The sequence below is a fragment of the Sus scrofa genome, chromosome 1 (assembly GCF_054392235.1).
Source record: "Sus scrofa isolate SSC_HxYL_T2T_F1_AM1 chromosome 1, Sscrofa_HxYL_maternal_Yorkshire_Landrace_v2.0, whole genome shotgun sequence".
In the NCBI taxonomy this organism is placed as follows: Eukaryota; Metazoa; Chordata; class Mammalia; order Artiodactyla; family Suidae; genus Sus; species Sus scrofa.
In genome coordinates, this window is record NC_139383.1 from 212,369,385 (window position 1) to 212,394,130 (window position 24,746).

At 41.2% G+C, this 24,746-nt stretch overlaps 2 protein-coding genes across 2 annotated transcripts; both read left to right on the top strand.

Moving 5' to 3' along the window:
• The first annotated feature begins 3,005 nt into the window (after nt 1-3,005).
• Nucleotides 3,006-3,575, top strand: IFN-ALPHA-5 (interferon, alpha 5). Its single transcript, NM_001164860.1, is given in 1 exon segment — nt 3,006-3,575. A coding segment is annotated over 1 exon segment (570 nt).
• An 18,816-nt stretch (nt 3,576-22,391) lies between these two features.
• On the top strand, nt 22,392-23,034 carry IFNA1 (interferon, alpha 1). Its single transcript, NM_214393.1, has one exon. It carries the CDS (start codon nt 22,431-22,433, stop codon nt 22,998-23,000), a length of 570 nt encoding a protein of 189 aa, NP_999558.1. The 5' UTR covers nt 22,392-22,430; the 3' UTR covers nt 23,001-23,034.
• The last annotated feature ends 1,712 nt before the right edge of the window (nt 23,035-24,746 follow it).

Sequence of the window (24,746 nt, forward strand, 5' to 3'; positions counted from 1 at the left end):
TGAGATTGAGTCTTCCACTCATATCCAGGCTTGTGATCCTCATTCTGATCTTCTGAATACTGAAAATTCAACCTTGAAGATAATAATCTTGCAAATAATCTTCAAAAAAAAAACCCTCCTATAATATTCCATTAAAACTTGCCTTGTAGAACCACGAATAATTTATGAAGTGTCTTTACATTGTTGTCATCTCACATCACATCTAAATAATGAATATTGGTATTATACTTTCTTCTGTTATTGCCATGATTATTCCCCTCTTGAATATTGACTGAGTTCCTGAAATAAAAAAGGGCTGCACTAGATGTCTAGGAAATAATGTTGGGTCACATGGTTTCTCTGCTTCTAGGTATTTTACAGACTTCTGGGAGGTATTCTGAGGATACAATAGGTCAGGTTAGACTTAAGTCTATTACAGTTTCTTCTACAGAACAGAAAACACTGGGTAGTTTGTAAAGAGCAGAAATGTATTTCTCACAGTTCTAGAGTCTGGAAATCCAATATGAGGGTGTCAGTGTGGTGGGGTTCTGGTGAGAGCCTGCTTCAGGTCTCACACTGCAGAGTCTTCTGCAACCTTCAAAGGGCAGAAGAGTGAGGGGTTTATCTCAGACCTCTTTTATAAGGGCACTAATTCCACTTGTGAGGCCTCCATCCTCATGCCCCAATCAGTTCCCAAAGGGCCAATCATTTAATACCATTATTTTGGGGGTGAGGATTTCAAAAGAGGAATTTTGTGGGGTATCAAATATTCAAAACATAAGGATCTTTAAAGGTTACATACCTGGCATCTAAAATTAAGAATACAGTTATGCTGAGTAAAAAAGAGGAATGAGCAGGGTGGCAGGCAAAAGAAGAAGAGCAAGTACTCAGAATCCAAACTCTTGATTTTTGACCTGAACTAATGCTCTAATTATTATTTGACAGATTTTGAATAAAAGCTTGAAATGGAGCCCATCATCCCAAGCAATGGAATGAAAATACAGAGGGCAAATGGCATTTATCCTCTTTGTGAGGACTCCCCAAAGAATCTCAGGATAAAGGTAGTAATGTTCCCGTCTATAGAACCACCAAGAGTAACCTGGTAAATATCTGGTTGCTGTGAGCTGTGTGAATCAAGGATAGTCTGAGTTTAGAAATGTGGCTCTGTATCTGACACCAGGCTACTTCTTGTCTATTACGACATAGTAGAGAGAAGATTAGAGATGAGGCCATCCTTGGGAGTTTAATATGGACCTAGGCAATGGCTGAAAAATGTTCTGCTCTTGCAACTTGAACTCCCAGAGCCCCATGACACTTAAGAGAAAAAGAATCCTGGTTGAACAATAAACTCAGTAGGTATTATTGATATCAGTAGGAGTAAAGTGGAAATATTAGCCGTTGTCTATTATGATCTCAGCAAATATGGCTGTGATGAAGCAAAATAGTTTGATCATTCACACATGCCTTCCAATAGGATAAGCAAAATCTGAGATACTGCTTTAGTAAACATTATCTGTTGGGTGATTACACTGGGCCTGGTGCTCAGAATACCACAGAGAATAAGACAGCACAGTTACTATAGAGCTTATCTGGCAAAGATGGTCACATAGCTACTGTTTAAAGATTGGAATGTTGAAGATTGAGGCAACATAAAATCTATGCAAAATCAAAAGAATTCAAGAACGGGGTCGAAGGTTCATTCATTCCACAATAAAAATCAGTATTTATTCAGTTCTCAGTTAACTCTCTTGATGGCTTCCTTTGGTTTGAAAAGAATAGACTTCGATTGGAACCTCTGAAAGTCCTTTGGGAAATCTGAAATTTAGTGCAAAAATACACAATAAGACCCAAATGGATGATGATTCCTAAATCATGCCTCCTCTGTGCGCCCATGAATGCAAACATTAGCTTTTTGGGCTATAAAAAAATCTTGTTATTGGAATGTTGTGTGACACTCCAAATTCAACCCTATCCAACAAAAGCCTATTCTTCAGTATTCATTTTTCTCTTTGGGTTTTCTGCTCTATTACAAGAGTGGTACTGACATCGAGTTCACTGAAAATAAACAAATTATACACACCATCAGTGAGGAGTGGTTTTTACTTACTTATGAGCTTCCACTGGCTGTCTTATAGGTGTGGCTTAAGTTTGGGCCTCATTGTGATTCAAGCTACGGGAGTTAAATATAAACAGAAAATTGTATTTGTACATAAAACATAAAAATGATTGTTACTCATTATTTAATTACTCTAAAGTTGTTCAACGCATCTATAATTAGGTCAAGTGCTAAACAGAAAAAGTTTGAAAATATCTGTATGACTATTAGCAAGTGAAGTAAAAAAAAAATTTCTAATATGAAGCAGAACTAAAATTAAAGTACTAAAAATAAATATTAAGAAAATAATTTAAGTCTTTCAATAATTTTTACCAGTTTTGAAGGATTTAAAAATATATTTTGGTATTATTATAAATAATCTATATAAGCATTAAGTATATAATTTAATGCATACTTATTTATGTAAGTCAATATATTACACTAAAAGTCACTCTGCCAACTTAGTTTGCAAGATTTAATTATAAAGGTATTTTAATAGATTTTATATTTCATTTTAGCTTAAACATTTTGTTATTCTTAACTGTGTATTGAATATAAAGAATAAGATATGCACATTCATTTTCTATGGATAAAATAGAGATGTCTGTGGATTACATACACGGTATACCTGTGTTTACCAAAATTCATGGGGGCACAATGAGGAAAAATAATCTGAAAAGGCTCTGCAGGCAGAGGAAAGGAAGGCAATAGTGAAAAAGAAATGGTTGAGAAATGTTGCCCTAACCCATTTGGAGAGTGCAAGGTGAAAAGCAGAAACAAAAGTGGAAAGTAAGAGGGAACATTCAGAAAATGGAAATGAATGTGTTCCTATTTAAGACACAGGCCTGAGGGAAGGTCTTCAGACATCCTAGAGAGTAGGGTCACAGAGTCACCCACCTCAGCCAGGACAGAAGCATCTGCAAGGTCCCCAATGGCCCCAACCTCAGCCTTCCTCACGGCCCTGGTGCTACTCAGCTGCAATGCCATCTACTCTCTGGGCTGTGACCTGCCTCAGACCTACAGCCTGGCTCACACCAGGGCCCTGAGGCCCCTGGCACAAATGAGGAGAATCTCTCCCTTCTCCTGCCTGGACTACAGAAGGGACTTTGGATTGACCCAATAGGCCTTGGGGGGCAACCAGGTCCAGAAGGCTCAAGCCATGGCTCTGGTGCATGAGATGCTCCAGCAGACCTCCCAGCTCTTCAGCACAGAGGGCTCAGCTGCTGCCTGGGATGACAGCCTCCTGCACCAGTTCTGCACTGGACTGGATCAGCAGCTCAGGGACCTGGAAGCCTGTGTCATGCAGGAGGCGGGGCTGGAAGGGACCCCCCTGCTGGAGGAGGACTCCATCCTGGCTGTGAGGAAATACTTCCACAGACTCACCCTCTATCTGCAAGAGAAGAGCTACAGCCCCTGTGCCTGGGAGATCGTCAGGGCAGAAGTCATGAGAGCCTTCTCTTCCTCCACAAACCTGCAAGACAGACTCAGGAAGAAGGAGTGACAGACACCTGGTTCATCTCGGAAATGCTTCTCACTGACTAACAAGCCCATTCTTCCTCCTGTGCTGCCATGTCACGGCCTCTCATTTCTGTATCATCCTGCCATGAAGGTGACTCAATTTGTCAAAGGTTTTCAGGAGTGTTAACAACATCTTGATCTACTCTATAGGCACTGGTTCTGTACAGATGCCCTTGCTGATCTATGTATTTATCTATTTAAATATTTATTTATTTATCTCCCTATAAGAATTAAATTCTTTTTTTGTACATTTAATATTATTTGACCTTATTAAAAAATCTTTGTATTTGGTCTATTTATTATCTTTATTAAAATTTTACTATAGGAAACATCTTATTTTTGTTTATTTGAAAAAAAAGAAATACCAAGCCTGAATGTGCTACCTGATTAAATAATGTTTCCTATGATTTGTTTCCCCATCATTGTGATTTTCAAGTTAGACGTGAATACAAATTTCCTCAAAGACAGCTTGCCCTCAGGATAGAGAGGTGAACAAAAGAATTCCAATTCTGCTTTTCTGTATCTTTGATTTGTGTAGGGAAAGTAACCTGAAAACAGTAACAGTTAATTGAAAATTAAATCCAATTATGTTTATAACCAATGCTAACTAATGTTAGAATTTAACATCAGGTTGGTTTAATGCTATAAGGAAAAGCAGGGAGAAAAATGAAATTCTGTCTGCAGAAGGTGAATCGAGCTATGTGGGGATTTAAAAGCAAAAGCAGAAGTTACTCTCTACATTGACTAGTAGGCATGTAACTGCTAATGTCAATTGGGTACTGGAGCTGGTGATTTTCAAGCAATTCCCTGAACTGTAAAGCATGGGAACAGAAGTGATCCAATTGGAAGAGGGCACAGAATGAGAAAAGGACTTGAAGTTGAATTGTATGACCTTAACCTTAAGAAGGAGGGAAGACCTGCAAAGGAAAATGAGGTGGAATGGTCATAGGTTAACAAGACAAGAACTAAGGGTGATAAGACTGTGTGTAAACGACTGAAACTTCTTAGAAGATGCAATATGTTCATTTAAACTGAAGATGGAAACTGCCCCTCTTTGAGAAAATAGATGGCACTGGCCACCTAAGTGAGAGCTGACTGGGTGGGATTCATCAGCAGAAACCATCCTGGAGAAGCTGGAAGGGTGTTGAGAGAAGAGAACTCCCCCTTTTTTCACCTGGGGAGTCATATTACTCCTTTCACTCTCATCCTGTTCAGATTTGCTTTTGCTTTCCTCTGACCTCAGTGCATCCAAAGGCAATGAGAGCTTTCTAAGAAAGTTGATGGAAGAAAGAAAACAATGACATATTGAAAATTATGGAAACTAATGGTATGGACCATGTAAATTTCCCTTTTTACTTCTCTATTTTGGTTTCTGTTTCAAGAAGAAAGATAAAATAATTCAGAAGCTGCAAGACAACCCTTGACCAGAAAAATACTACTAAAAGGGAACTTATATAAAGTTAAGACTCTGGATCAGTAGCGAAAAGAAGGCTACTGTTTTCTAGCATCATGTGCCTTACGTCTTCCCTGCCCTGCACCTTGACTGTGACATGGAGAATCATGAATCAAGAGGCTCCATAGAAATGTACTCAATGATCTAATGATTATTTGTTACTTCATTATAAGGTTCAGATGGGAAGTTAATAGAAGCTTGTGGTGTGAAGTCTGACAGAAAATATAAGAATATCCTTTGTTAATCATAATTTTGACTAATTATTACAAACTCTGTGCTCATGATACAATGGTGAATAAGATACAGACCTTTCTCCTATATTAGCTTCTTGAAAAAAGGTCTAATAAAGCCATTTTCAAGAAGACCACTCCAGAAGGATGAGGCAGCTTGGCTGACCTGCCTCATCTGCATTTCATAAAGAGGACAGAAACAGAGCTAATGACCAGAGGGAAACAAGGTCAAATTCCTAGCAAATCCTCACCCTAAAGGCCAATTTGCCTCACTCACTTTTACCCTGCATACCATGTTCAACTTTCTTCTTTTTTTTTTCCCCAGGGCCACACCTGCGACATATGGAGGTACACAGGCTAGGGGCTGAATCAGAGCTGTAGCTATGGGCCTATACCACAGCCAGAGCAACATGGGGATCTGGGCCGAGTCTGTGACCTACACCACAGCTTACAGCAATGCCGTATCCTTAACTCACTGAGCAAGGCCAGGGACTGAGCCTACAACCTCGTGGTTACTAGTTGGATTTGTTTCCCCTCCTCCACAACGGGAACTCCCCATGTTCAACTTTCAACAGAAACTTACCACACTGAAAGGCAAAAAACACAGTTTGAAGAGACACAGCAAGTATCGGAACTATACCCAGATAGAGTACAGATTTAGGAATTATCAGACCAGAAGTTTAAAATAACTGTGATTTATGTGCAAAGGGCTCTAAAGTATCCATCTATTTATCTTCTTCATCTCAGTCAGACCATGAATGCTACTTTGTCTTTTGTACATACAACATACAACATCATGTTCGACTTCATAACATATTTAAATCTAACAAACGGGTTTACCTTTATCTTTTATCAAGTTATTTTCTTGGTTAATTTGTGAAATTCTTCCCTAAAAGACATCTTGGTGTTGTTTATTCTTACAAAAAAAATAACTTAAAATTGCAATCACACTAAACATTGGATGATTGTATTCTACTCAATTCTTTCAGTTGATTTTATTTTTAAAACTTCACATTCTTACATCAGATAGGTGATACTTCCAAGAACACAGGGGTGAATAAAGCAAATATTGAACCTCTTCTTTTAGAGTTTCAGTTTGGCAGAGAAAGAGATATAAACCAATAATTATGATAATTATTTCAATTAAGTTGCCTGCTTCAATGAGAATGAGAGAGGCAAAGGGATTCTCTTGCCATAATCTCGAATGAGGCCTCTCAAGAAGGGGAGAAAGCAGATGTGCTCTAGAAAGTGCCCCCCCCCAAAAAAAAACAAGGCAGATTTCCCATTGGTATATAGGTATATGGGTCTGGAATGTGCAACAATGTACATCCTGGAGATATTAATTTGCAACTTAAGTATGTTTAGAAATCAGGACATGGTAGGGAATGTTTTTTCTTACCAGTAGGATGTAGAATGAAAAGATGACCTAAAGCTTATGAGGACCTTGAACTTTTAAGCCTGAGACAGAGAAGGAGACACTGCAAAGGAAACAGAAATGGAGTAGCTCATGCAGTTAGGAGCCAACCAGGGAAGAACAACCTTCAGAAAGCACTGAAGAAGAAAACAAAGGAGAATTGCACAAGATCAAACTTTAATAATTATTTAATGGGGATAGTGGATTCTGTATTGAATCTAGATCATGTATGATTCTGGGGGACCTCTTTACTTCCCCGAGCCTCAGCTTCTTCAAATATAAAGTGAAACTATTCCTAGAGCTGTTGTGAGGAGTAGAAAATATGAAACATTCGAAAGCACTTAGCAGCTTATCATCCCCTGAGTGAAGGCTAAACAGGTAGTGACTATTTTCTTGTTTTCATGTAAAGAGACATGGCAAAAATGAATTCTCCTACCCCTCTCTCTGTAACTGACTGCACAACACTGACAGTCTGCAAAACAGAATGGGAAACAGTGTCTCATCAATCATATAGAATTACATACACAATAATATGATACATATACATATGTGGTACACATACATAAAACATAGACATAATAAAATAAACTACATAAAGTATACCACATATCTATCTGCTGATGCTCATTCCTGGAACACTTTCCTCTTCCTCTCTGCTTTCCTGGATCCCATTCTTGCACTGCAACATCACAATACTTTCCTTCTTCCCAGTATAGAAATCCTCATTCACAGGCTGCATCAAGCTGTACTGCCCATTCGTATAACTGTTTCCTTTCTTATTAGGGTTTCTGGCTGTCAATTTCCCCTTAAGACAAGAAAGTCACCAAGTGCAAGCAGAAGTTGAGGGAAAGTTCTAGGTTTCACTACAGCATGACTCCAGGCTCTCTGCTTGCCAAGCACTGCAGGTCCAGACTGTCCAGTTCCAAGAAACACAGGAAATAGAGGGAACCCCGCCCAACACTGAACTTTAGGGGAACTCAGGAGCTCAGCTGTGCCTCTATTGGGCGCTTCCACATGGATGGCATCAGGAGGGTCTCCCCTGGCTCAGGACTCTCACTGATTCAAAAAGCCCAAAGCCCAGGATTCATGGAGGTGAAAGTCAGCAGCAGCTGGAGAACTTGGAACAGGAACAGAGATGTTTTAAGCTTTCACTGGAACAGCAGCAGATCCTTCGGACAAAAAACAACATGCATGAGCTGCACTGAGGCAACACTGAAGAACATTCCTTTTCAGAAAATGAGAGACTGAAGTGGATGCTGAGAGCACAGGGAGCACACAAACACATGGCCCCTAGCGGTGTCCCCAGCATGGGGGACACTGATACCACAGCAGCTTGCAGAGCATCAGAAGGGATGAGGGTTCCTCCAGTGCCAGCTGAAAACCTGTTTCCTCCTTAGGACCCAGCAAGTCATCACAGAGCAGAGAAGGGTATTCCAGGGGACAATGCCATCCAAGGAATTTCTTTTTTTTTTTTTTTTTTTTGTCTTTTTGCCATTTCTTGGGCCGCTCTCGCGGCATATGGAGGTTCCCAGGCTAGGGGTCTAATCGGAGCTGTAGCCACTGGCCTACGCCAGAGCCACAGCAACGCGGGATCCGAGCCGCGTCTGCGACCTACACCACAGCTCACGGCAACGCCAGATATTTAACCCACTGAGCAAGGGCAGGGATCGAACCCGCAACCTCATGGTTCCTAGTCGGATTCGTTAACCACTGCGCCACCACGGGAACTCCAGGAATTTCTTACTTTGCATCATGATACAGCCTCTTTGAAAGGTGAAAAGAATAAAGCCATGCCGAACAGAAGGCACACAGGCAGGGATTTTGATACATTAGCAACCAGTGGGGTAGAGCCTTCCAAGGAGGACATGCTGTGCTCAGCAACGTGCACAATGGAAGATGACGACTTCTCAAAGCAACAAAGACCTTTCTGGAAACACATTTATGTAATTTAGGCAATTTGAAAAGTGGACATTAATGGATCAGTCTCTTTGCTTTGCATACTGCACTAAGTAGGGACATTTAAAGCCAAAGGAACATTTCAAGTCTTTGAGAGGTTTGAAAACCTTCCTGCGAATTAGCATCCAAACAATAAGCAAAAAAAAAAAAAAAAAAAAGTCCTAAATTACTGGAAAAAATCATCTTATCAAGCAATGCTGTTTTTTTTTTTTTTTTTTTATTTTCCCACTGTACAGCAAGGGGGTCAGGTCATCCTTAGATGTATACATTGCAGTTACAGTTTTTTCCCCACCCTTTCTTCTGTTGCAACATGAGTATCTAGACATAGTTCTCAATGCTATTCAGCAGGATCTCCATATAAATCTATTCTAGGTTGTGTCTGATAAGCCCAAGCTCCCAATCCCTCCCACTCCCTCCCCCTCCCATCAGGCAACCACAAGTCTCTTCTCCAAGTCCATGATTTTCTTTTCTGAGGAGATGTTCATTTGTGCTGGATATTAGATTCCAGTTATAACTGATATCATATGGTATTTGTCTTTGTCTTTCTGGCTCATTTCACTCAGGATGAGATTCTCTAGTTCCATCCATGTTGCTGCAAATGGCATTATGTCATCCTTTTTTATGGCTGAGTAGTATTCCATTGTGTATATATACCACCTCTTCCGAATCCAATCCTCTGTCGATGGACATTTGGATTGTTTCCATGTCCTGGCTATTGTGAATAGGGCTGCAATGAACATGCGGGTGCATGTGTCTCTTTTAAGTAGAGCTTTGTCCGGATAGATGCCCAAGAGTGGGATTGCGGGGTCATATGGAAGTTCTATGTATAGATTTCTAAGGTATCTCCAAACTGTTCTCCATAGTGGCTGTACCAGTTGACATTCCCACCAACAGTGCAGGAGGGTTCCCTTTTCTCCACAGCCCCTCCAGCACTTGTTATTTGTGGATTTATTAATGATGGCCATTCTGACTGGTGTGAGGTGGTATTTCATGGTAGTTTTGATTTGCATTTCTCTTATAATCAGTGATGTTGAGCATTTTTTCATGTGTTTGTTGGCCATCTGTATATCTTCTTTGGAGAAATGTCTATTCAGGTCTTTTGCCCGTTTTTCCATTGATTGATTGGCTTTTTTGCTGTTGAGTTGTATTAAGTTGCTTGTATATTCTAGAGATTAAGCCCTTGTCAGTTGCATCATTTGAAACTATTTTCTCCCATTCTGTAAGTTGTCGTTTTGTTTTCTTTTTGGTTTCCTTTGCTGTGCAAAAGCTTTTCAGTTTGATGAGGTCCCATGGGTTTATTTTTGCTCTAATTTCTATTGCTTTGGGAGACTGACCTGAGAAAATATTCATGATGTTGATGTCAGAGAGTGTTTTGCCTATGTTTTCTTCTAGGAGTTTGATGGTGTCCTGTCGTATATTTAAGTCTTTCAGCCATTTGGAGTTTATTTTTGTGCATGGTGTGAGGGTGTGTTCTAGTTTCATTGCTTTGCATACAGCTGTCCAGGTTTCCCAGCAATGCTTGCTGAATAGACTTTCCTTTTCCCATTTGATGTTCCTGCCTCCCTTGTCAAAGATTAATTGACCATAGGTGTCAGGGTTTATTTCCGGATTCTCTATTCTGTTCCATTGGTCTGTCTGTCTGTTTTGGTACCAGTACCACACTGTTCTGATGACTGTGGCTTTGTAGTATTTCTTGAAGTCTGGGAGAGTTATGCCTCCTGCTTGGTTGTTGTTTCTCAGGATTGCTTTGGTGATTCTGGGTCTTTTGTGGTTCCATATAAATGTTTGGATTGTTTGTTCTAGTTCTGTGAACAATGTCATGGGTAATTTGATAGGGATTGCATTGAATCTGTAGATTGCTTTGGGTAGGATGGCCATTTTCACAATATTGATTTTCCCAGTCCAGGAACATGGAATATCTTTCCATTTCTTTACATCTTCTTTGATTTCTTTGATTAAAGTTTTATAGTTCTCGGCATATAGGTCCTTTACCTCTTTGGTCAGGTGTATTCCGAGGTATTTGATTTTGTGAGGTACAATTTTAAAAGGTATCATTTTTTTGTATTCCTTTTCTAATGCTTCATTGCTGGTATACAGAAATGCAACTGACTTCTGAATGTTAATCTTATATCCTGCCACTTTGCTGAATTTATTAATCAGTTCAAGTAGTTTTGGGGTTGAGTCCTTAGGGTTTTCTAGGTATAGTATCATATCATCTGCATACAGTGACAGTTTGATCTCTGCTCTTCCTATATGGATGCCTTTGATTTCTTTTGTTTGTCTAATTGCTATGGCTAAGACTTCCAAAACTATGTTGAAGAGCAGTGGTGAGAGTGGGCATCCCTGTCTTGTTCCAGATTTGAGTGAGAAGGCTTTCAGTTTTTCTCCATTGAGGATTATATTTGCTGTGGGTTTATCATAAATGGCTTTGATTATATTCAGGAATGTTCCCTCTATACCCACTTTGGCGAGGGTCTTGATCATGAATGGATGTTGAACTTTGTCAAATGCTTTTTCTGCATCTATTGAGATGATCATATTATTTTTGACCTTTTTTTTGTTAATGTGGTGTATGATGCTGATTGATTTGCATATGTTGAACCATCCTTGTGAACCTGGGATGAACCCAACCTGGTCATGGTGTATAATTTTTTTGATATGTTGTTGGATTCGGTTGGCTAAGATTTTGTTGAGAAGTTTTGCATCTATATTCATCAATGATATTGGCCGATAGTTTTCTTTTTTGGTGGTATCTCTGCCTGGTTTTGGAATGAGGGTGATGGTGGCCTCATAGAATGTCTTTGGGAGTATTCCTTCTTCTTAAAACTTTTGAAAGAGTTTAAGGAGGATGGGCACCAATTCCTCTTTATATGTTTGATGAAATTCACCTGTGAAGCCATCTGGTCCTGGACTTTTATTTGTAGGGAGTGATTTTATGACCTCTTCAATTTCATTTCTAGTGATCGGTCTGTTCAGTTGGTCTGTTTCTGCTTGATTCAGTTTTGGCAAGCTGTAAGATTCTAGAAAATTGTCCATTTCTTCCAGATTGTCAAACTTGTTGCCATACAGTTGTTCATAGTATTCTCTTATGGTTTTTTGTATTTCTGCTGTATCCGTTGTGATTTCTCCTTTTTCATTTATAATTTTGGTTATTTGGGTTCTTTCTCTCCTCTTTTTAGTGAGTCTGGCCAGGGGTTTGTCCATTTTGTTCACCTTTTCAAAGAACCAGCTCTTGGTTTTATTAATTTTCTCTATTGATTTTTGAGTCTCTATTTTATTGATTTCTTCTTTGATCTTTATAATTTCCTTCCTTCTGCTGACTTTAGGACTTTTTTGTTCTTCTTTTTCTAATTCGTTTAGGTGGAGGGTTAAGTTGTCAATTTGGGATCTTTCTTCTTTTTTGAGAAAGGCCTGGATTGCTATAAATTTCCCTCTGAGCACTGCTTTCGCAGCATCCCATAGATTTTGAGAGGTTGTGTCTTCATTATCATTTGTTTCAAGGTATTTTTTAATTTCCTTCTTGATTTCCTCATTGACCCATTGGTTTTTTAGTAGCATGTTGTTTAGTCTCCATGGAGTAGGTTTTTTTCTCTTTCCTTTTCCCATGGTCGGTTTCTAATTTCATGGCATTGTGGTCAGAGAATATACTTGAGATAATTTCTATGCTCCGAAATTTACTGAGATTCGCTTTGTGTCCCAATATGTGGTCGATTCTTGAGAATGTTCCATGAGCATTTGAGAAGAATGTGTATTCTGATTTTTTTGGATGTAGTGTCCTGAAGATATCAATTAAGTCTAACTTTTCTATTGTTTCCTTTAGGATCTCTGTTGCTTTATTGGTTTTCTGTCTAGAGGATCTGTCCATTGATGTGAGGGGGGTATTAAGGTCTCCTACTATGATTGTATTCTCATCAATATCTCCCTTTATGTCTGTTAATATTTGTTGTATGTATCTGGGTGCTCCTATGTTTGGGGCATATATGTTGATGATAGCAACATCCTCTCCTTGGATGGATCCCTTAATCATTAAGTAGTGTCCTTCTTTGTCTTTCTTTATGTCTTTTGTTTTAAAGTCTATTTTGTCTGATATGAGTGTTGCGACTCCTGCTTTTCTGTCATGTCTATTGGCGTGAAATACTTTTCCCCACCCTTTCACTTTCAATCTATATGTATCTTTTGTCCTAAGGTGAGTTTCTTGTAGGCAGCATATTGAAGGTTTTTGCCTTTTTATCCACTCAGCCACTCTGTGTCTTTTGATTGGGGCATTCAGTCCATTGACATTTAAGGTGATAATTGATAGATGATTATTTATTGCCATTTGAACCTCGGGTTCCAGTTGATTCTATGGTTCTCCATTCTTCCTTTCGTTTTTTTTTTTTTTTTTTTTTTTGGTTGGATGGTCTCCTGTTATTATCTGCTTGAGTGTGTTTATTATTTTTTCATTTTTTGCAAATGCAATATTTGGTTTTGGCTTGTGGTTGCCCTGTTTTTTAAGTATGCTAACCCCTTCCCATAATTGTGTGTTTTAGCCTGATGGTCCTGTAAGTTCAAACACTTCATTACTATATTAAAATTAAGAAGAGAGACACACACATACAAACAAAAAGGGATGTTACCTCCTAACATCCCTTGCCCACATTTTATGGTTTTGATGACTCTTTTTTATTTTTTTCTTTTTAATTTTATTTTGTTTGAAGCATGTTCATGATTAAATCTGTATGCTGGCTTATTTGAGTGACTGCTCTCTGATTGCGGTTTCCTCAGTCCTAGTTCTTCCTCTTCTTCTTCTTCGTTTTTTTTTTTTTTTCTTTTCTTTCTTCTTCCCTTTCCTTCCTTTCTTTTTGGTTTAGAGAAGCCCTTTCAATATTTCCTTTAACCTGGGTTTTGTGTTGCTGTATTCTTTAAGTTTTTGTTTGTTGGGAAAAATTTTTATTTCCCCTTCTATTTTAAATGATATTCTTGCTGGATAGAGTATTCTAGGTTGCATATTTTTTCCTTTTAGCACTTTAAATATCTCTTGCCATTCCCTCCTGGCCTGTAGTGTTTCTGTAGAGAAATCAGCTGATATTCTTATGGGGGTTCCCTTGTAGGTAACATTCTGTTTTTCTCTTGCTGCCTTGAGGATCCTCTCTTTATCACTAACTTTTGCCATTTTTATTATGATGTGTATTGGTGTGGGTCTGTTTGGGTTCAGTTTGTTTGGGGCCCTCTGTGCTTCTTGTATCTTGAATCCAGTATCCTTTAGATTTGGGAAGTTTCCAGCGATAATTTCTTCAAATATGTTTTCCATTCCCTTATCTTTTTCTACTCCTTCTGGAATTCCTATTATGCATAGATTGGCCCGCTTTATATTATCCCATAGGTCTCTTATATTGCTTTCCAGTTTTTTGATTCGGTTTTCTGTCTGTTGACCGGATTGAGTGATTTCCATTATTCTATCTTCCATATCACTGATTCGTTCTTCTGCATTATTCATTCTGGTTTTTACTGCCCCTAGTTCAGTTTGCATCTCTGCAAATGAATGTTCTAGTTTTTCTTGGCTCCTCCTTATATTTTCCAGTTCCTTTCTGAGGGTATCTGCATTACTGTTCATATCTTCTCTTAATTCCTTCAGTATTTTCACTATTTCTCTTTTGAACTCCAGGTCTGTCTGACTGCAGAGATCTGTTTCATTGCTGACTGTTTTAGGTGAGTTCTCCTGTTGGTTTGACTGGGGGTGGTTTCTCAGCTTCTTCATCTTGCTTGTTGTTTTCTTTCTCCTGAGGGAGTTGTACTCTCCGTGATTGGGCAGTGTTTGCCTTGTCACTGCCGTGGAATATTTCCTGAGGGCTGGCGTTGTTGGTCAATCTTTTTTGAGGCAGTGTGGCTTTTCTGGAGTGTCGATGGGGCTAACAGTGTTTCTTTGAAGCAAAGGAGGACTTCCTGAGGGCAGACAGGACTGAGAGGTCCACACCGTGATGGTAGCAGATTTCACTTGGCCCTGCAGAGCTTGCTCTGGTGTTTTTAGGCTGTGGGGTTCTTGCAGGGGTTTGGCGGTGTTGGGCAGCTGCTCTTCAGGGGTGCATCACCCCCTGGGGGCTGGAGCCGCTATCTGGGGCACTGAGAACCTGAGAGGCTCTTCCCTAGGGCAGCCCAACTCAGAAGGACAGCCTGCGAATGTAGGCGGATCTTTTCACAGTCTGGCTGAGCTTGTTACAGCTTTTCTGGGCTGCAGGGGTTCCTGCCTGGAGCTGGCAGTCCTATGCAGCTGGTCCACTAAAGCATCCCCTGGGGACTTGGGCGGGTAGCAGGGCCGTTGGAAACCGAAGAGGCTCCTCCCCGAAGAGGCTCCTCCCCGGGGAAACCCGACTCAGAAAAACCGTCCGAGAATTAGGCCGATCTATTCACAGCCTGGCTAAGCTTGTTCTAGCTTTTCTAGGCTGCAGGCCTTTTCTCGGGGGCTGGTGCTGTTTGGTGCTGCTCTGCGGAAGTGTAGCCCCTCCAAAGGGCAAGCAGGCCTGTGCAGGGACAGCCCCTGCGGTGGTAGGCTTCAGGCAATTGTTGAGGCCAGCCCTCCTGGATGGCAGGCAGCCCCAGGTCCGTGAGAGCGTAGGGCGTGGCGGGGGTGGGGGGAGGGGATGCACTGGGAAGCGGAGTTTTCAGCTAGCTAGCGGGCCTGTAAGCTTGCTGTGGCGTGGGGGGTATTCTATGGGGACCCACCCCTTCTTCTCTCCCCTCCCCAGCACGGGCGCAGACCAGGCTCTTCTCCCAGATTCCCTCTGATGTGGCTTTCCCCTTCCCCACCCCTGGAGTATTGCTCCCTTCCTCTGCGACAGCTTTGTTTTCTAGTCTCCCAGGCAGTCTCTGCCCCGTCAACTGGTTTCTAGACCTCCCAAGCAGTTTCCGCTCTGCCCCGCCCCCCTAGCCCGGGGACTAATCTCTAGAGCCGAGGTCTCGGTGCCCAGCCCCCACCCAGGTGGCGCCCCCCGGCCCTTTCTCGGGGACTAACCTTCTGCGGCGAGGTCTCGGTGCCCAACCCCCCTCCCAGGCGTCCCCCGGCCCTTTCTCAGGGATTAACTTCTGAGGCGAGGTCTCGGTGTTCAGCCCCCACCCAGGCGTCCCCTGGCCCCCTCTCAGGGACCAACCTTCGGCGGCGAGGTCTCGGTGCCCAGCCCCCACCCAGGCGTCCCCCGGCCCCCTCTCAGGGACTAATGGGCGGCGAGGTCTCGGTGCCCAGCCCCCACCCAGGCGTCCCCCGGCCCTTTCTCAGGGATTAACCTTCGGAGGCGAGGTCTCGGTGTTCAGCCCCCACCCAGGCATCCCCCGGCCCCCTCTCGGGGACTAACCTTCGGCGGCGAGGTCTCGGTGCCCAGCCCCCACCCAGGCGTCCCCCGGCCCCCTCTCGGGGACTAACCTTCAGAGGCGAGGTCTCGGTGCCCAGCCCCCACCCAGGCGTCTCAATTTTTGGTGACTCTGCCCGTAGTTCAGATGGTCCGTTGGGTTCTTGATCTGCTTTTCCGTACTCCAACTTACTGCTACACTCTTCTCTGCATCTGGAGATTCCTCCGGTTCGTTTGATCTTTCGCCCGGTGGGTGAGTTTCCAGGTTGCGGGATCCCTTTCTCCTCCGCAGTTCCCTTTCGGAAGCCCCCGTCTAGCTCGGATTCGCCTTCTCTCACTCTCCTCTTTTCTCCTGTTCTGCCCAATAATGTCAGGAATTTCTTGCCGTTATTGGAGTTTAGGTTCCTCTGCCAGCGATTGGTTGCTCCTCTGTGCGAGTCATTTATTCTGTAGATGTGCTTTTTTTGTTGTATTTGTGGGAGAGGGCGAGCGTGTCTTCCTACTCCTCCGCCATCTTGTCCTCTCTCTCGCAATGCTGTTTTAAATAATATTTTATTTCAATCCTACAGTATTATTTTGTGATGCTTTAATAGGTTGAGAGGAGAAAAATGAATCAGGAAAACTATTCTAAGAATTTTTTCAGGCTGTTAAGTTCAAGCCAGACTCTCCCAGTTTAGCAGTCCCTTATTTTTCTTTTTTTCCTTTTGGGCTGCTCTGGGGTATACGGTGTTCCCCAGGCTAGGGATAAGATCCAAGCTGCCATTCCACCTAAGCTGCAGATGCAGGGCGGGGGATCAAACCTGTATCCTGGCTGATCCAATTGCACCACAGCGGGAAATCCTAAGTACCCTTAAATCCTCCACTGGTTCTGTCTAGGAATCGCACATGCTCTTCCACCTTCATCATTCAAAACCCTCATGAGGATCCACATCTTAAGTATTAGTTGGAACAATAAAGAGAAGAGACTCTTCATTGGGCTCTCAGTAGACAACAGAAGGTCCAGTCTGGGCTGGAGTGAGAGGCAGAATTGTCCTCTTTGGGAATGAAAACAGCAGGTTGACCTGAAGAAGACTCCTGGGAAACCAGTGAGGCCCTTGTGGACTGAACAAACAATGAACATCATGCGAGCTGGGAGTTCAGGTATTTGGGAGGATTTCCTGAGGACTATAGCCTGGAGGACAACTATAAGGATCTGCTCCAGGGAGCTGGGGGTGGGGGGAGGTCAGTATATATATATGATTTTGGCAAGTAGAATGCTTGCCATCAAGGACACATCTTGGCAATGCTGCTGCTCATCAGGAGAAGATGTCTCTGTTCATGACTTTACTGCTTTTCTAGGTGTAAGAAGAGGTAAGAAATTGGGTTCATAAAATTTTCTCCTGAAATGATCTACTACCTGAAGGCCTGATCTGTCAGTTTTCCCAGAGAGAGAGAGTGCCTCCTTCCTGATCCCTACCCTGACCTCCTTTCAGGGTGTATTAAAGTTCAGGGACTCCATTCCTGTGGAACCAGATGGAGAGGGACTTCTTAGTTGTCACCCTGAAGGAGGAACTTCAGAGCTCATATGGGCAAAAACTGTTAGGTGCTTTTTTTTATTCTTAAAGTCATAAGAAATATCCAGTGTTAAAAAAAATCAATGCCTAGTTATAAAACAGAAACAAACTCACAGATTTTAAAACCAATTTTACAGATAAAAATAGGTGAAACCATTGCAGGCAGGGAAGAATTGGGAGGCTGGGAAAAACATACACACTACTGTATAGGATAGATGATTAACAAGAACATACTGAATGGCACAGGAAACTATGCTCAGTAGTTTGTAATAAAGTGTACTGAAAAAATGGATATATTTCTACATATGACTGATTCCCTTTGCTGTACAACTGAAACTAATACAACTTTGTAAGACAACTGACTCCAATAAAATTAAAGATAAATAAATAAATAAACTGCAGGTGTCTGCTGTTGGAGGGGTAATAAAATGGAATGGTAAAAAATTCACTTCAGGAGTTCCCATTGTGGTGCAGCAGGTTAAGACCCAACTACTATCCATGAGGACATGGGTTCAATCCTTGGTCTCTCAGTGGGTTAAGGATCTGGTATTGCAGCAGGTGTGGCTTACGTCGCAGATGCGGCTAGGGATCTGCTGTTGTTGTGGCTGGTGCATGAGCTGGCGGCTACTGTTCTGATTCAACTCCTACCCTGGGAACTTCCATATGCTGTAGACATGGCACTGAAAAGACCAAAAAAAAATTATTTTACTATGTTGCAATGAAGTTATCACTCATGAAAACTTAGATTTTCTTGTATTTTCAAAAATCTACTCACTGCTAACTACTTAATAGAGATAATAGAGATTTTCAATATTTTTCATTAGAACTTAAAGTCACTTCTCTTGACTCAGACCACACTCCCTGTTGCCCTACAAAACAAAAGACAGCAAACATTGGAAACTGAAATGCAATTAACCATCTTTTGTCACCGCATTTTCTTCTTTCTAATTATTTTCTTCATTCCTAAAGATGGTTTTTCCACCCTTCACCTTCTTTAATGGTGTCTTTTGGACAAATCACTGTAAAGCCCCTCACTCAGGTTTGTCCTTAATACATTTAGTACACTTGAAAGAGCCCATTCATCCAGATTTATATTTCCCTCCAGATGTCTAAGTGAATGTGATCAAAAACAGGGCCAATGAGAGGACTGTGGAAACATTTTAAAGCACTTTCAGAGTGGTTAGTCCAGAGTTCCCTTTGTGGCTCAGTGGTTAACGAACCTGACTAGTATGGATGAGGATGCGGGTTCAATCCCCAGCCTTGCTCAGTGGGTTAAGGATTGGTGTTGCCGTGAGCTGTGGTATAGGTTACAGATTCTGCTTGGATCTGGCATTGCTGTGGCTGTGGTGTAGGCCAGTGGCAGTAGCTCCAATTTGGCCCCTAGCCTGGGAACCTCCATATGAAGAGGGTGCTGCTCTAAAACGACAAAAGACCAAAAAAACCAAAACCAACCAAACAAAAAACTCAAAGTGCTTAGTCCATGATAAACAAGTTATAAGGTTCAGTTATTGCTTTTTAGTATCATAATTACTCTTATCCAGATTAAGATCATGATCTTCTGGAATCATCTAAATCCCTTCCTTGTAATTCTAGTTTTCTCTAAGCACTCTTTTCATTGCCTGAGTGGATTTTTCACCTAGACAGATGCTCAGCAAGGCTGATACCCAAGATTCTGCCAGAGAGGGTTAGCCTTCTACCAACTGGGGTTCTGGTTTCCAGCTTATTGTAAGCTGACTTCTTCCTTCTCTCTTCAAAACGGATCGCATGAGGATTAAATTTTAAAAAAAAATTCACGTGGCTCATTCTACAAGTCTGAAGGCAGTCACGTGACCCAAGAAGTGTGTCTTCTTTGAGCCTCTGGCAGAAGCAGCCACATGCCTGCCTTCTTGTTGTACATACTGGCCTCACCCTTCCCCTCTGCATAGCCTTGTCCCCATCTGTGCTGCACTGAAGTTTGCCAACTTAGAATATGCCATTGGGCCAGGGGAAAACCACTTCCCTTCTTTCACAGTCATGACATTCAGACTTATACTTGTTTTCTCTTTGCCCACAAAACAATGCAGATTTTACTTTCTAGGAAAGGTGCAAAGAGAAACAAAAAACTAAAGTCTGGAAAATGAAAGAGACTGTAGTCCCTTTGCCTTTCTTTTACTTCCCTTTATTGCTCTTACCTCATCATGAATCCAAACTACTGTAGCAGCAGCAGGACTAATCTTGCCCAATCAGCCCCTCAGTGAACATACTTTATAAAAACTTTAAGTGAAGAGTCACACACACGTAAAGGAAAGAAGGCAACTTCTCCCAGACACAGAGGACGTGAGAAGCCCAGTGGTTTCCACTGACCGACTGAACAACCGAAGGTCACTGGATTCTGTGCCATGAGCTTCTCAAGAGAGACAAGATCATCATTGAATCTCTTGCCTCAGCTTCAAAACTTTGAGCTTAACAAGTGTTCAGTAGTCTAAGTAACAAACGGAATAATAAAATTTGTATTTGGCAAAATACAAATTATGTGTCTATTCAAGGTAAAATGTTTGCAATTGGATAATGACTCCACTTCCTTAGGGAGAATAAACATTTGCTCTCAGCATCTGAGGACTGCTGACACATTTGATACCTGAGAGAACACAGGTCAGGAGAGGTGGAGGTCACTGCTGAGGACCAGGGTCCTTCAGGCAAACACTCTGGGGCAAGGGAGGTCACGGAGGATAAGTTATTTTGCCAAGAAATAAACAAGCCCCTCTGCAGAGAGGCCCCAAATGCAAACACAGCAGGACTGTGAGAGAGCAGAGCACAAGCTTCCACCCTTAGAGCTGTGCCTTCAGCATTTTAGAGAGAAATCCTGGAGCACTTGAAGGGTTTTGCAGAGAACCAACATTTAGGACAGTTGTCTGAAAAAATATAGTTGTTCTGTGAATCACAGAAACAAGATGAACAGTCCTTCCCTCATCCTTAGTCTCAGACCACCTCTGGTAATATCAAGACACAGATTTTTTAAAAAGTTGTACAGATGAAGACTTGGGTAAAAAATATAAATCCGGGCGAGGGTGATAAACTAGAGGACATTCCTGTACTTTCAGCTGTGGAAGATCACCACACAAATTCTAACTATTTCCTGGGAGAGTATTAGGGTAAAGTAAGCAAATACTTTCCACAAGTATGATTAAGAATTTTTTTTTTTTTTTTTTTTTTTTGCTTTTTAGAGCCACCCTTGTGGCACATGGAAGTTCTCAGGCTATAGCAGAAGCCGAGCTACAGCTGCCGGCCTACAGCCACAGCCAAAGAAATGACAGATCCAAGCCATGTCTGGGACTTACACCACAGCTCACAGTAACGTCAATTCTTTGACCCACTGAGTGAAGCCAGGAATTGAACCTGTATCCTCATGGATCCTAGTTGGGTTAATTAACTGCTGATCCACAATGGGAACTCCCAAGATAAAGAACATTTAAATGCAATGTTTAAAAAAGGAAAATTCTAAACCCACATCATGAAAAAAAATATCAAAATTTTAAAGATGATATTGACCCTGCACTTGCAACTCCCTGAGAATCATTCAAAGGGAGCTTTCTAGTTGCCAGTGACAATATGGCAAATTCCACTGCCTTTAAATTCTTACTAAAAAGTTTTAAAACGGTCTGATCTACTAAATTTCCCAAGAGCTTGTACAGGAAATGAACTCTTTCAAACCATAGAGTGAAGGTGGAGTTCTAGAAACAGTGTTTCAGTAACCTGACTTAAGTATTATTAAAAACTGGCAGAGAGCCAGGAGAACTTGTCAAACATGGCAATTCCCTCAATTAATAACATGTAAAAAAAAGTAATCTTGAAAATATTATATAATAATTTAACACTTCCATTAAAGCCTAGAATGTAAAATTAAAATTATATTAAATGACTGCTTTTGGTTTAAAATAAGCAAAGTTTTGGAGTTCCTTTGTGGAGCAGCAGCTTAAGGATATTGGCATTGTCACTGCCATGGGTTGCATCACAGCTGTGGCTGAGGTTCCATCCCTGGCCCTGGCCTGGAAACTTCCCCTTGCCATGGGCTTGGCAAAAAAAAAAAAAAAAAAAAAAAAAAAAAAGTTTACATAAAGTTTGATTATAATGCTGTGTTTTAGTATTCAAATATTTTTTAATATTTTATTTTTTATATTTTAAAATCATTGAATACAATATTAAAATATAAAAATAATGTAAAGGTAATTCAAATGGATATCAATTAAATTAAAAATAAATTTAATTAAAAAAATAAAAAGTAAAATGCTATGAGTTTTTTTTCTTTTTCTTTTTTTTTTGCCTTTTTGCCTTTTCTAGGGCCACTCCAGGCTAGGGGTTGAATTGGAGCTGTAGCCACCAGCCTATGCCAGAGCCACAGCAACTCGGGATCTGAGCCACAAGTGCAACCTATACCACAGCTCATGGCAACGCCGGATCCTTAACCCAATGAGCAAGGCCAGGGGTCCTCAACCGACTGAGCAAGGCCCGCAACCTCATGGTTCCTAGTCGTATTCATTAATCACTGAGCCACAATGGGAACTCCTGTACTTTCCTTTTCTATCGATAAAATAGAGATATCCATGGATTACATAAATAGATACATAGTATGCCTATGTTTACCAAGTTTCATGGGGGCCCAATGAGGAAAAATAATCTGAAAAGGCTCTGCAGGCAGAGGGAAGGAAGGCAATAATGAAAAAGAAATGGTTGCGAAATGTTGCCCTAACCCATTTGGAAAGTACAAAGTGAAAAGCAGAAACAGAAGTGGAAAGTAAGAGGGAACATTCAGAAAATGGAAATGAATTCATTCCTATTTAAGACACAGGCCTGAGGGAAGGTCTTCAGACATCCTAGAGAGCAGGGTCACAGAGTCACCCACCTCAGCCAGGACAGAAGCATCTGCAAGGTTCCCAATGGCCCCAACCTCAGCCTTCCTCACGGCCCTGGTGCTACTCAGCTGCAATGCCATCTGCTCTCTGGGCTGTGACCTGCCTCAGACCCACAGCCTGGCTCACACCAGGGCCCTGAGGCTCCTGGCACAAATGAGGAGAATCTCTCCCTTCTCCTGCCTGGACCACAGAAGGGACTTTGGATCCCCTCATGAGGCTTTTGGGGGCAACCAGGTCCAGAAGGCTCAAGCCATGGCTCTGGTGCATGAGATGCTCCAGCAGACCTTCCAGCTCTTCAGCACAGAGGGCTCGGCTGCTGCCTGGAATGAGAGCCTCCTGCACCAGTTCTGCACTGGACTGGATCAGCAGCTCAGGGACCTGGAAGCCTGTGTCATGCAGGAGGCGGGGCTGGAAGGGACCCCCCTGCTGGAGGAGGACTCCATCCTGGCTGTGAGGAAATACTTCCACAGACTCACCCTCTATCTGCAAGAGAAGAGCTACAGCCCCTGTGCCTGGGAGATCGTCAGGGCAGAAGTCATGAGATCCTTCTCTTCCTCCAGAAACCTGCAAGACAGACTCAGGAAGAAGGAGTGACAGACACCTGGTTCATCATAGAAATGCTTCTTACAGACTAACAAGCCCATTCTTCCTCCTGTGCTGCCATGTCACGGCCTCTCATTTCTGTATCATCCTGCCGTGAAGGTGACTCAATTTGTCAAAGGTTTTCAGGAGTGTTAACAACATCTTGATCTACTCTATAGGCACTGGTTCTGTACAGATGCCCTTGCTGATCTATGTATTTATCTATTTAAATATTTATTTATTTATCTAAAGATTTATATGGATTCATCCTTATAGATGCCCTTGCTGCCTATTTATTTTTCTATTTAAATACTTATTTATTTACCTATTTATATTATTTAAATTATTTCGGTTCTTAAAGTATTATGTGTACTTTTACATTATTGTTAATAGAAAAAATATGTATTTGTATTTATTTTTTTTCTTTGTTGATGAAATTTTTACTATAGAAAACTTCTTGTGTTTGCTTTTTCTTTAACAAAGAAACAATAAGACTACATGTGTAAGCTGCCTAACACTGGTTGCTATAACTCATCCACCCAGTATAAATAGACTCTCCTTAGAAGTTAAAGTAGACTTCCTCTAAGTCAGGTTGTATGTTATCCTCAAGACACAGAAGTGAACATAATAAATCCAACTCTGCTTTTTTCTATCTTTGATTTTTTTCAAGGAAATAAACCAAAAAACAATAAGTTACAAATATTTAAATATTAATTATTTTTAAATGATACTAATTAGAATTAGACATGAATATCAATTATGCTTAATGCTATAATGAGAAGAAGGGAGGAAACAGAATTTCATCACCAAAAAGGGACCAAGCCATGTGATGATATAAAAATAAAACTATTAGGTATTATCTATCGTTAACTTGTACACATTTGAGTGTATACATCTACTGGAAAATTTAGTAGCAATTTCATGAGCTGTAAAACATGGGGCAGAAGAAGGGATCAAATGAGAAGAGAGTTCAGAACAAGAAAAAGGCTTAAATTTGAGTCCTATGACCTTAACCTTAAAAGGGACGGGATGCCACAAAGGAAATAGGAGGGATGGTCATATGTTAACAGGACAAGAGAGAAGAGTGAGGAGACCATGACTGAAAGACTGAACTGCTTAGAAGACTCTATGCACTCGTGAAAATGTATGTGGAAAGCACCCACTACACTGCAATGGTAGATGGAACTGGTAGCCTTAGTGAGAGCTTGTTCCATGGAATTAATCAGCAGAATCCAGAGTGGGGAAAGTGGAAGGGTGATAAGGTAAAGATAATATTTATAGAAAATAGGTTTGAGACACTTTCCATCTAAATTGGAGGACAGATATAGGGTGGGACCTAGAATAGAATGTGGATGATTTTGTTGTCTGCATTGTTTTCATTTTTGACATGTGTTTGCTTCTGAAGAGAGTTTCATGGATTTGATGAATTGATAACTCATATTGATGTTTAAATTTGATTTACTTAAATCATGACATGTTTAATTGCTTACAATAATAATTTATCATTATTTTGATTAATATGGTGTTGAATGTTCGTAAGCTGCTCTGTACTTGAAACCATCCGCCACATGGGGGACAGATGGACCTGACCTTAGTGAGAGCTGATAGAGGATGATAGGAGTTGACACGACCTCCCATTGGCAGTTTTTCACTTGGGGAGTCACTTCACTACTTTCACTCAGCATAGTCAGATGTGTATTTGTTTTCCTTTTGCCTCAGTGCATCCAAATGCAATGGCAGCTTTCTAAGAAAGTTGAA

Coding starts and splice junctions, on each gene's coding strand:
- IFNA1 (NM_214393.1), top strand. CDS start 22,431: ATGGCCCCAACCTCAGCCTTCCTCACGGCCCTGGTGCTACTCAGCTGC.